The 13,264-nt window shown below is 33.8% G+C and overlaps 1 protein-coding gene across 1 annotated transcript; it reads right to left on the bottom strand.

Moving 5' to 3' along the window:
* Positions 1–3,729: 3,729 nt before the first annotated feature.
* Positions 3,730–5,532, bottom strand: LOC142518698 (serine/threonine-protein kinase WAG1-like). The gene has a single exon (XM_075621500.1). The coding sequence runs from the start codon at positions 5,268–5,270 to the stop codon at positions 3,843–3,845; it is 1,428 nt and encodes a 475-aa protein (XP_075477615.1). The 5' UTR covers positions 5,271–5,532; the 3' UTR covers positions 3,730–3,842.
* Positions 5,533–13,264: the final 7,732 nt, after the last annotated feature.

The following is a 13,264-nucleotide window of genomic DNA, read 5'->3' as shown; positions in this document are numbered from 1 at the left end:
GAATTTTGTATTAAATTTATGATATAATCCTTATAATTTTTTAATTAAGATAATCTTTATAATAAATATGAATTATAATGTTAATTTATTATCATTTGTTAGAAATTAAATTTTTTATATATGATATTTTTAAACTGAATATTATGTATATGTGTTTTACTACACATATTTATTTGATTGATATTATTTTAAATTTTTATTTAACATGAAATTATTAATCATCAATATTAATTTTTAAATGATCTATTATGATATAAATTAACTATGTATAATATATATTTTAAAAAAGGAGAAAGTTAAACAAAATTCACAAGGAGTTAAAAGTTCGCAAAAACAAAATTGATATTTAACTTACTAACAAGTTTAGGAGTTTTATTTTAACATCATTATGATAATTTAGTTAATTAAGAGAATTTTATTTGACAATCTGTGGGGACCCGGACGCTAATCAGTTCTTACCGTCTACAAATCAGTAAAAACTAAGGTTCAACATCTAATTATCAAGTGCCAAAACCCTATATACATCAAAGTCCGAAGTCTCCACTCCATCACGATCTCTCCTCATCTCCTGGACCCTGATCCTGTCCCACCTGTTGTCATGTACACATACAAACAAGACAACAGCCGGATAATTACGGTGAGAATATAATCCCAGTATAAATCAACGAAACATGCAATCATATAACCAAATATAAAGCATGTACAGATAACATCAATATGTATCAAAATCTGAAACATAATCAATATCAGACTGTCGACAATACTCGTAGCTACACAATTTAGACTAGACTCAATCCTAGTCTAGGGATCCCGATTTCCAGAAGTTGTCATTCCTATATCGACCAACAGTAATAGAAAAGACTCCAGTTCTATCCACGTCGATAAGGTATCGATCACCAGAAATAGAAAAAAGTCTGATTCTATCCACACCGATATGGTATCGATCAGCAGTAATAGAAGGAACTCTAATTCTATCCACACCGATATAATATCGATCAACAGTAATAGAAGAAGCTCCAATTCTATCCACACTGATGCGACATCGATCAACAGTAATAGAAGAAACCCAAATTCTATCCACATCGATAGCCAATCATCCGGTGACAGACTTTGGCACTATCGCCAATACACTATCTTGTGACATCGTGCAATGTGCCCGTGACGATCCCGCCACTATCAGGCACTTCTGTCACAAGATTACTCGTCTAATACCTGTTATCTATTAATCAAGAAAACAAGTACATCAATCAAATCAATGCAAATATCAATGCAATAAAGTAAAGTATGTGATTTAGGGAAACTCAAGTCTAAACCGACTTAAGTCGATCTCCCGATGCCACATTGACTTATACCTTTCGTTTGTAGTCTCGGTCTGAAGCAATATCAATTCTGAACTCAAGACTGTCTCTATAAATCTGAAACGACATATTGAGAATCATAATATCAATATTCCATTCTCAATTCAACACTGAATCTGATTAATCCAGATTTAATTCAAATAACAGCATAACGGCACAATCTCAGTATCCCCGTCAATACCATATCAACAGACATCAATTACAAATCATAACTCATATCCGATACAATTTGTATCCATCCATAATCCAAATCTGTCCGATTTCAGATCAATATAATCAGAAAATCATAACAATTCCATAATCAGTCCGTTTCTTAATCTGACTTCGATTCTATGATGTCTAACATGTCAAGAACATCATATATGACGTGTATTCAATTCCAACAACATCATAATTTCAAAACATGTCAAAACGTAGTAAAACTTACGTCCAGTTGTAGCCTACGTTGCTAGGAACTCGGTACCGAAGTCGGATTCAAAATCAGACGGACGGATTTTGCACAAAAGGCGTAGGGATTTTTCACAACTTTCCCCTTACCCTTTCTCGGTTTTCTTCTGAAGGAACGAAGGGAATTGCATTGTATATATATACACATCAACGTACATGCAGCAAGGCAAATGGCGAACTCTACGCGCAACACGTCTCGCGCATATGCGCGACCTAAATCGGCGCATATGCGCGAGACCTTCTGGTCTTCGCACATTTCTTTTCGGCAGCTCGCGCATATGCGCGACACCTTCCGCGCATATGCGCGAGACTCTCTGGAGTTGTGATTGAACTTTCACACAGCTCGCGCATATGCGCGCATTCCTGTCGCGCATATGCGCGAGACCTTCTGTCCAATTCGCGCATGTGCGCGTCTCATGTCGCGCATGTGCGCCGATGATACTGTCCTCGCACATACATTTTCACACGTTACTTCAAATCGTGTCTCGGTTAATCCTTTCATAATCATATCAAATTATAAATCAATAATTACAGATTACTAGGATTAAATTTCCGGGCATTACACAATCTCTATATGCACTTCATTTAAAAATATTTTGATTTTTGTTTTAATAATAACCATTATTCTATTAATTTTATTTTTATTGTTTTCCATTGTGAATAATATTTTGATGAAAAATATCTTTGTTAATTTGATAGAGCTATCATTATGTTATAATCACACGAATTGAAAAATGTTATATAAATAAATGAATATATTCGATTTATCGTCATCATGCATTTTTATTTATTGTGTTTTGATATATTTAGATTAATAATTACTTATAAACAAGATGTTATTCAAACGATTTTAAAAATTATCTAAATCTTTATTTTTTATTATTACTCACCTACGTGCATCGCACGTGATCATTCATAATATACATAATAGGTCTTTTGTGAGACGGTCTCACGAATCTTTTGTGACAATTCTCACAAAATATATGAATAAGTCCATAATAGGTCTTTTGTGAGACGGTCTCACGAATCTTTATATGTGAGACAGGTCAACCCTACCGATATTCATAATAAAAAGTAATATTCTTAGCATAAAAAGTAATACTTTTTAATGGATGACTCAAATAAGATATCCGTCTAACAAAATACGATTCGTGAGATCGTCTCACATAAATTTTTATGATAAGGTATATGTTCATTTTTGCATATATAGTGCACAATAACGTGTCATGCACTTGGATTCTTGGTAGGAATAACTACCGATAATTATTATACCCCAAATTTTTTTAATGTAGAGATAATTAGGAATATTTGCAAAAATTGTGGAATCTTTTGATTTTTATATAAATATTTTAAATAATATATTCCGTACTAGGTGAGCTGTGGCACAAAATTGTGTGCCATTTTCGAAAACTGTCGGAAAATTTGGGTGAATTAATTAGAAATTATCATGTACTCCTTAATCCTCATCTTAGTGTTGATTAATCAAAAGTCAAATCTTTCCACAAGTTCCTTAAAACGAACTCCCCCATGTTACTCCGCATATACCATGTGTTCAATATTAAAGAATAATATTCTGATCTCTGAGTTTTTGCAGAAAATTAATTTCGATGATAAAATTGAAATTTACTATAACAGTAACAATGGCATAAATTTTTACTGAAACCTGAGATTTATTTATTTTTTTACAAGAGTAATAATTGATATATTATTTTTGTATATAATTTTAATAATACCCGTATTTTTAAATAGTGCCGAGCATAAATTAATGAATAATAATATATAATGAGAGATGAAAACTAATTTGTCTAAAAAATTAAAAAATATTATAAAAAAAGATGTTAATTATCGAAAGGAATAGAATTTTTTTTTTTAAAAAAAAGCAGACATAAAGAGGATTTTTACTATCATTATTTGAGCATGGACGGAATTGAACAGTATCAAAATTTGCCTAATTGTTTGCCTTACAATGGTTTACATGAAATATAAATGTCATATTTTACAAAACCCAAACCTGAATTACGGTAAGAAAAATAAACCTTAATTACATTTGCCGTGATATGAATGGTAATAGTTGTAATTAGAATTTAAGCTATGTTTAGACGCTTTAATCCTTATCAAACAAGCAAGCCTCTTCCAAAAGCAGCGCCGCCGTCTGGGGGACGAAACTCCGGTCATGTGCTCCTTGTTTTTACTCCGTTTAACGGCGAGGCCACGCACCTCCGGCGGTCGGTAGTTCCGGATCAGTGGCCATTTAATCCCGTCGAAAAATGGGTGGCGTTTGATATCCGTCGCACCCTTTGCGCACCCTAGCCTCCTTCTGGGTTCCTTCACCAACAGTTTCTCGATCAAGTCTCTGGCCTCCGCCATCCCGGACTCCTTAATCTCTCCTTCCGCCACGTGGAATCTCACCTCTCTTGTCGATGCTATATTGCGCAGTGTTGACTCCTTGCTCCTACCCTTGAACGGCGTCGTGCCGTACAGTAACTCATAAATCAATACCCCGAACGCCCACCAGTCTACTCCGTTTCCATGACCGTATCCGGTGACCAGTTCCGGAGCCAAGTACTCATGAGTACCGACACACGATCTCGAAAACGCTGCTGTTGGCTCCGCCACGAATTCTGTAACCCGTTCCACCCGTTGCCGATCTATGAGACATGAATATCTAGTGGACCTGGCCTTAATCTGTGTCCTGTTTTCCAGTTTCAGAGAAACGTCAGATTGGAAACACAAATCAAAGTCGGATAACATAATGTGACCATCCTCACGGATTAATATGTTCTCCGGTTTAAGATCACGGTACACAATGCCCTGTGAATGTAGATACTCTAGAGACAAAAGAACTTCAGCTGTGAAGAACCTGACAGCCTGAACCGATAACCGGTTCGTGGGTTGCTTACGAAGCAATGCATGTAGGTCTCCGTTGGGGCAGAAATCCATGAGAAGGCAAGTGTAATGCGAGACCTCCAAGTGGGCGTATAACGTAGGGAGAAAAGGGTGGTCGAGAGAGGAGAGAATTCGCGCCTCAGTTTTCACGTGAGAAAGTTTCTTAGAAGTCAAAGAATTACGATCGACGACCTTCAGAGCAAAGTTAGCATGATCATTGTCTCTCAAGCGACAGAGGAAGACGCGGCCAAGGTTTCCAGCCCCAACGAGACGTAGCAACTTGAGGTGGCGGAGGTGGAGCGAACCATTATATGACAATGTGGTCGCAGCCTTAATGGCAGCCCAGTTGGGATTGTCGTGGAGGCGGTGTGGGCGGTTGTTAGCATTTTTTATGGCGGTGGAGGGAGTAGTGGTACTGGAAGTAGTAGATAAGCGGGACTCATAGCAGCTCAAAGCTAAGCTGCTGCGGGCACTAACAGTACGGTCGGTGCTCGTAGTCGTGGTGGAGACGGAGGTGAAGCTCAGGTCCAGGTCTGAGTATCCTAAATTATAGTAGTAAGCAGATTCTTCAAGCTCCATAATTTTTATTTTTAGGTAGATGATCGTATCACCAACTAGTGTGTGTATATATATAGAGTAGAAGAAGGGATGGTAACGGGGGACAATGTAATTAATTTTAGTAACGTGTTTGGTTGACAATTATAGAGGAACGGATCGGAAGAAGAAAATAGTTTAGGTTTAGTGAGGCTGACCACAGTAATAACAAATTATTTGTTGTTAAACAAACAGTGATGCATGGATGAAAGATTCGGAGAATTAAATGATGTTGGGATACTCTTTTGATTCTTCAGACAGGATTCTTTGTTTTTGTAACATCCCATCAACAATTATATCTATATCCAAAAACAAAAACTCGATTTCAATTTAATTTGATTCATAAAAATTATTACATATTACTTTTAACTTTACATATATATGTTAAAGAGATAATACGTTAAATTACATTACTGGTTTGAAATTTTAGAAGAAATTATTGTAATAAACTTAATTGTTTATTCAAAAATAATAATAAATGTAATTAAAGTTGAACAAGTGGTCCAGCAGCTATTACTGAATAAAATCTTTTGAATTTAAGTTTAATAGTAATAATAAAAATGTTACATGATTACCATCTGTCTCCGGGATCATAAATTTTAATAAAAAAAATATAAAATAAAATTGGTGTCTCTCCAAAAGTCATTAAACCGCGTCATTTTCTTCCTAATAGTTTAAATTAATTGGCTACTTAAATGCATGATTCTCCTTATTTTAATTTATTATTATTATTATTTGAAATATCTCACTATTTTTATATTTTATTATATTCTTTCAACAATATCTACTTCCCCCATATCATTTTGTTTTTCCGGACAGAGTTACATACTATACCAACTCGTGATCATTCATGCACCAAAATTAATAGATATATTTAAATTATCATTTTTTTCCCCAAAGCTTTCTCTCCTCAATTATATAATTTAATAATATCACATTAACTCTTCGTATGTAGATTTAAAAACGTGAAAGTGACAAAATTCGAAATTGACCTAATAAAAAAAAGTAGGAGGCTTAAATGTGATAAAGTGGGGGTGGGTGAATAGCTAGCTGATCCAGACCTATGGACTGAATCAGTCTCCAGCGCTAGCTAGCGTGTAAATTAATGCACTCTCTGAATTCTGAAATTTCCCATCGCAATAATAACACAAACCATGGGATTAATCGGTTTAATCGATCTTAACCCTGCTCGCAGTGTCCGCAAGGATCGATTCAATGGTTCGAATTTTTTCGAGTCAATTTTTTTTTTTTTACATAAAGGTGGGCCCGGATCACTCATGTGGAGTGATCCGTGCCGTTCATTGCCTGCACGGGCAGGGTGAAACAATCCGGATTAATCCTTCCCAATTTTCGAATTCACAAATTTATTTCAGTCATGATATTTGACCTGTGGTTAAAGCCACACTGGACCCAACAAAATTTAAGTGTGTGTGTGTGAATATTGCATGCCTTATTCTCTATACTAAACTAAAAAAAACAAATTTTTTCTTGAATAATTTATAGACCTGAATTTTAAATTCAAAATTTAGATTTTTAATTGATATTATTACCTTGATAGACAATGTGTGCAGTTTTTTTCTTCAAAGGATCACAGAATTCATAGGTTTTGATCAATAGGCTTTGAATGTTTGTCTTTTCATTCATTGTCATTCAATGATTCAATTGTTTTTAAATTTTACCGTCTTTTTGGTGATCAGGAATGAATTCATATATGTTTTTCGATCACAGAATTTTTATTTTATACCAGAATTTTTATTTTGATTGCGGGTTTTGTACGTGTTGTTCTTCGTAAATTTTTTGGCGTTTCCCGCCAACCAACAAGTGTTTCTGATCTTGTATAGTTTGTGTTTAAACCTTATGACATATTATTTATAATTATCAATTAACTAATCGTTTTTTTTTAATTAACTATAGTATATTATTGATGATTCTGGCTTGGTCAAAGCATTGGTCGGTTTTCAAGAGTTGAATTACTTAAACATTGACCAAAAGTAATCCATGCTAGTTGTATAGGTACAACTGGCACGTCTCTGTATTTAACAATAAATAAAAAATATTTAAAATATAAATGTTACGTACGGTATGTAACTCAGAAAATTTACTTTGAATTAAATTAAGCATGTGTTTATTCATTCAATTCATTCACGGAGTAGCCTATACAAAATCGATCACCACCTTCAGAGCCTGAACAAATTGAAGTCACAATTCTTTTTTTAAAAAAATGTATCACACACTCAAAATTTTGTTGGATACGTAAAGAAATAAGTTTGCATAGACAACTTTATTTCAGTAAAAATAAATTCTTAATCAAATATAATTTATGCAAAATTTTACTTCATTTAAGTGCCATTTTTGACTCAGTATGCATGGGACCCCACGTGGTCGACACCGGCCATACTATGTCGCTGATTCAAGTAAATTTTATGATTAAAAATTTTTTGATTAAAAAATGTCAGATATATGCATGTATGAATGAAAGTAGTGGAGATTATTCGTCAAACGATGCCATACCAATCCACTTAATGCGTAAGAATTCAGTCTCGTTTCAGGATTATTAATTCTAATTTTCTTGTTCCTCACAAAACTTGTTTTCTTGAATCTTTCCTTGAGATTATTTATTTTTAGGCAAAAACTCGTGTGTGAGACGGTCTCACTGGTCGTATTTTGTGAGACTTATATCTTATTTGGGTCATCCATGAAAAAATATTATTTTTATGCTAAGAGTATTACTTTTTATTATGAATATCAGTAGGGTTGACCCATCTCACAGATAAAGATTTATGAGATTGTCTCACCAGAAACTTATTTTTATTTTTATGGAACTTCGATCGTTTTATTTGGAGACAATTAAGGTAACTTAATTAGGACTAGTAAAAGATGCACATGCAATGCATGTGCTATTGTTATTTTTAATTTGATCAAATAATACTAAATAATTAACATGAAATTATTTTCGATTTAGAATAGCTGTTCGATTTAAAATGGAAGATTTGTTTTGATTTTTTCTATTTAAAATATGGAATGACTTGAGAAGGTTTTTAGTATGGTAAAAAGTGTAATTATGAAATTAAATATTTTGATATCCTCAAAGGTAGTTATTCTAAAGTCCTCACACTTAATAATACAGTATAGATAATCCGATGTTGTCCTAAATAAATCCAACGGCCTAATTGGTCGTACGTTCATGCTCCCGATAGTATGAAAGTCAAATCAAGATTCCAAATCTCAAGCTTGCCAAGGGCGTAGCTAGACGCGTAGTATTGGCTGATCCAATCGTAAAACTTGCATAATTGAGTTTCAAATTATATATCTAACTTCCCGACTCCTAAAGTAAAATCGCACTTATATCAAAATTTTAAGTTTGAGACGATAAAAAGTCATAATTTGAAACATGTCATGACGTATACACATGGCTTCAAACATAAACAATAACTAAATGCATGGGGTTTCCCAATGAGCTATGATACAAATGAGAAGAAGATTTTGACAGGATCGAATATTTCCACATTTGCGCTGTATCCTTTAATCGTTGTTTGGATTTTAATTAAACATTTTAAATTAGACAAACTCCAATAAATTATATTAACGTTATCAATTATTCTTGCTACTTGTCTCTCCACTTCTCCACATTGTCACATGCATAAACGTCCTCCATTGTTCCATTACCTCGTCCAGACCGAACATAATCATACACACAGACACTTTATACTTTATACTCTCAGCGATATACACACTCTTTTTTTTTTTTAAATAAAGATAGTTTTGTTACAATATACGTTAGACATCTCAACAATGAAATTATATTGTTATTTTAAGTCTAAACTCTCATATATTAATTTTTGAACATTATCTAAGAGAGTTCATACCAATGAAGATATCTTTCGGCCTATAAACACGTGATCTTCTCTATCTATTTTCAATATACGTGTAACTTTGATTACAGTCCCAACAATATTTCATTTCACAAATTCGAATTTAAATTCAGTAACATGAATACAAAAAGTATGACATCATATATAGAAGTTCAATAGATCTACACATTAACATGGGCAAATGAGATATGCATGTCTAATATTAAATAGGAGGATTTTATGTTGATAAAGACAAGATTAAATAATTAGATGCTCATATGTTTAATAATGTGTTCGTATATACAAAAGTAAGAAATATATACTGTCGAAAATACAGATGTGACTGGCTCCAAGTTGTCTGCTTCCCCTCAGGATTGTGCACGTCAAACATCGACATAGACAAGCCATATATGATCAGCAGCAGGAGATCGATAATCTAATATAATATAATACGTATTGTATTAGGTGGAGGTTGTGAATAAGACGAAACATCGAACACTACTATATACTTTTTCCGTTTCAATTATATAAGTCATTTTTTTTTTTTGTCCTTGTTGTGAAAAAGTAAAAATTTATGGTAAAAAGTAAAAATCTCAAACTCTCAAAATTTACCAAACTACACACTTTATAATATTTTTCTCTCTACTCAATTGTGATTTTCTTCACAAATGAGAGATCTATTTATAGGAAATCTTTACAAATAATCCAAAAATAAAATACATCATTACCTACATCATCACACACTAATTTTCAATATTTACAACTCTTATTTTCAACATTCAAATATTCAACATTCAAATATTCAATACACACATTTTAAATATTATTTTCCAATACTCCCCCTTGTGATGATGATCATGATACGATGATGTCTTCATTACGTGTTTTTGTACTGCCTCGTTAAGAACCTTACTTGGAAAAACCCATTGAGATAAAAACCATAGTAAGGGAAAAAGAGTGCAGTCACGTAAACTCTCCCTGATGTTGACATGAACAATTCTTCACAAATTTCGTAGATTGCGCATCCCAATATTATATATGTGCTTTCTGAATATTGACGTAGGAAGTGCCTTTGTGAAGAGATCTGATGAGTTTTCACTTGATTGAATGTGACGAACATCAATACATCTATTCTTCTCAAGCTCCTTGGTGAATGCGAAGAACTTAGGAGGAATATGTTTAGTTCTGTCGCTTTTTATGTATCCTTCTTTCATTTGAGCAACACATGCAGCATTATCTTCATATAGTATCACAGGCTTCTCATCAGATGATAATCCGCATGAAATTTGGATATGTTGGGTCATTGATTTTAACCACACACATTCACGACTTGCTTCATGTAGTGCAATAATCTCGGCATGATTTGATGAAGTTGTTACGAGCGTTTGTTTCTGAGAACGCCAAGATATTGCAGTGCCTCCACGAGTAAATACATATCCAGTTTGGGAACGTGCCTTGTGTGGATCAGATAAGTATCCAGCATCAGTATAACCAATTATACTTGAATTAGCATCTTTTGAATACAAAAGTCCCAAGTCTGTCGTTCCTCGTAGATAACGGAATATATGTTTAATTCCGTTCCAGTGTCTCTTTGTTGGATATGTGCTAAATCTTGCCAACAGATTCACGGCAAAAGATATATCAGGCCTTGTACAATTTGTAAGGTACATAAGGGCACCGATGGCACTTAGATATGGTACTTCTGGACCAAAAATATCTTCATCATCTTCACATGGACGGAATGGATCCTTTTCTATGTTTAATGATCTAACAACCATTGGAGTACTTAAAGGATTTGCTTTATCCATATTAAAACGTTTAAGGATCTTTTCTGTATAATTTGTCTGGTGAACAAACATTCCACATTCTTTTTGTTCAATTTGTAAACCCAGACAATACTTGGTTTTTCCAAGATCCTTCGTTTCAAATTCTTCCTTCAAGTATGACACAACTTCTTGAATTTCTTTATTCGTTCCAATGATGTTTAAATCATCAACATATACAGCAATAATTACGCATCCGGATGTTGTTTTCTTAATGAAAACACAAGGGCATATTGAATTATTTACATATCCCTTTTTCATCAAGTGATCACTTAGTCGATTATACCACATTCGACCTGATTGCTTTAACCCATATAATGATCTTTGTAATTTCACAGAATAACATTCCCTGGGTTTTGAACTTTGTGCTTCAGGCATCTTAAATCCTTCAGAGATTTTCATATATATATTACTATCAAGTGATCCATATAAGTAAGCTGTAACAACATCCATAAGACGCATTTCTAAATTTTCAGATATCGCCAAGCTAATCAAATACCGAAACGTAATTGCATCCATCACAGGAGAATACGTTTCTTCATAATCAATTTCAGGCCTTTGAGAAAAACCTTGTGCAACAAGTCGAGCTTTATATCTTACTATTTCATTTTTCTCATTTCGCTTTCGAATAAAAACCCATTTGTATCCAACAGGTTTTACACCTTCAGGTGTAAGGACTATAGGTCCAAAAACATTACGTTTATTTAGCGAATTTAATTCAACCTGGATGGCATCTTTCCATTTTATCCAATCCTGCCGATTTTTACATTCACCAAATGATTTTGGTTCATGATCTTCGTTATCATTTATGATGTCGATTGCCACATTATAAGAAAATATATCATCAATTTCATCTATATCTTTTCGGTTCCATATTTTTCCAGTATTAATATAATTGATAGAGATTTCATGATTCTCGTCAGTTTGTGGTTCTGACAGAACATTTTCATCATCATGTGTTTCTTCAGGAACACCATTCTCTATTTTGTGATCATCATGTGTTTCTTCAGAAACGTCATTCTTTATTTTGTGATCATCGTGTTTCTCTATGAATTTTCTTTTTCGAGGATTTTTATCCTTGGAACTGACTGGCCCTCCACGCTTCAGGCGTTTAATGACATCATGAGTATCTTCCATTTGTTTCTTTGAAATTTCAATTCGAGCAGGGGCATTTGCAATATGTATATATGATTTAGTTACCCCTTTTGTGTCTGCAAATGCATCTGGTATTTGATTTGCTATTCTTTGCAAGTGTACAATTTGTTGTACATCTTTTTCACATTGTTTTGTTCTTGGATCCAGATGTAACAATGATGATACATACCATGTAATCTCCTTTTCGGTATGTTTCTGTTCTCCCCCTAACATTGGGAAGATTTCCTCATTAAAATGACAATCAGCAAAATGTGCTGTGAACACGTCGCCTGTCTGAGGTTGAAGATATCGAATGATTGATGGACTATCATAACCGATATAAATTCCAACCTTTCTTTGAGGTCCCATTTTCTTTCGTTGCGGTGGTGCAATAGGCACATACACCATACATCCAAAAATTCTCAGATGAAAAATGTCTGGTTCTTTACCAAATGCAAGCTGCAATGGGGAGTATTTATGATATGCACTTGGTCTGATGCGAATTAATGAAGCAGCGTGTAAAATTGCATGTCCCTATATAGAAATAGGGAGCTTTGTTTTCATAATCATTGGTCTAGTAATCATTTGCAGACGTTTAATCAATGATTCAGCCAATCCATTCTGTGTATGTACATGAGCAACATGATGCTCAACAATGATTCCCATAGACATACAATAATCATTGAAAGTTTGGGAAGTAAATTCACTAGCATTATCAAGTCTAATTTTCTTGATTGTATAATCGGGAAATTGATTCCTCGATTTTATTATTTGAGCAAGTAATCTTGCAAATGCAACATTTCGAGTTGATAATAAACATACATGTGACCATCTGCTGGAGGCATCAATCAATACCATAAAGTATCTGAATGGTCCACATGATGGATGGATTGGTCCACAAATATCACCCTGAATACGTTCAAGAAACATTGGTGATTCAGTTTGGATTTTGACTGGTGATGGTCTTATAATAAGTTTTCCAAGAGAACATGCTTTACATTGAAACTTATTATTCTGAAAGATCTTCTGGTCTTTCGGTGGATGACCATGTGTATTTTCTATAATTCTTCGCATCATTGTTGAACCAGGATGTCCCAATCGATCATGCCAATTGGTTAATATCGAAGAATTATCAACTACCATGTTTGATTCAATGGGACTTATATGTGTA

This window comes from Primulina tabacum, chromosome 11 (genome assembly GCF_025594145.1).
Source record: "Primulina tabacum isolate GXHZ01 chromosome 11, ASM2559414v2, whole genome shotgun sequence".
Classification (NCBI taxonomy): Eukaryota; Viridiplantae; Streptophyta; class Magnoliopsida; order Lamiales; family Gesneriaceae; genus Primulina; species Primulina tabacum.
The sequence above is the reverse complement of the archived record's forward strand: the minus strand, read 5'-3'. Positions and strand labels throughout refer to the sequence as shown.

Coding starts and splice junctions, on each gene's coding strand:
- LOC142518698 (XM_075621500.1), bottom strand. CDS start 5,270: ATGGAGCTTGAAGAATCTGCTTACTACTATAATTTAGGATACTCAGAC.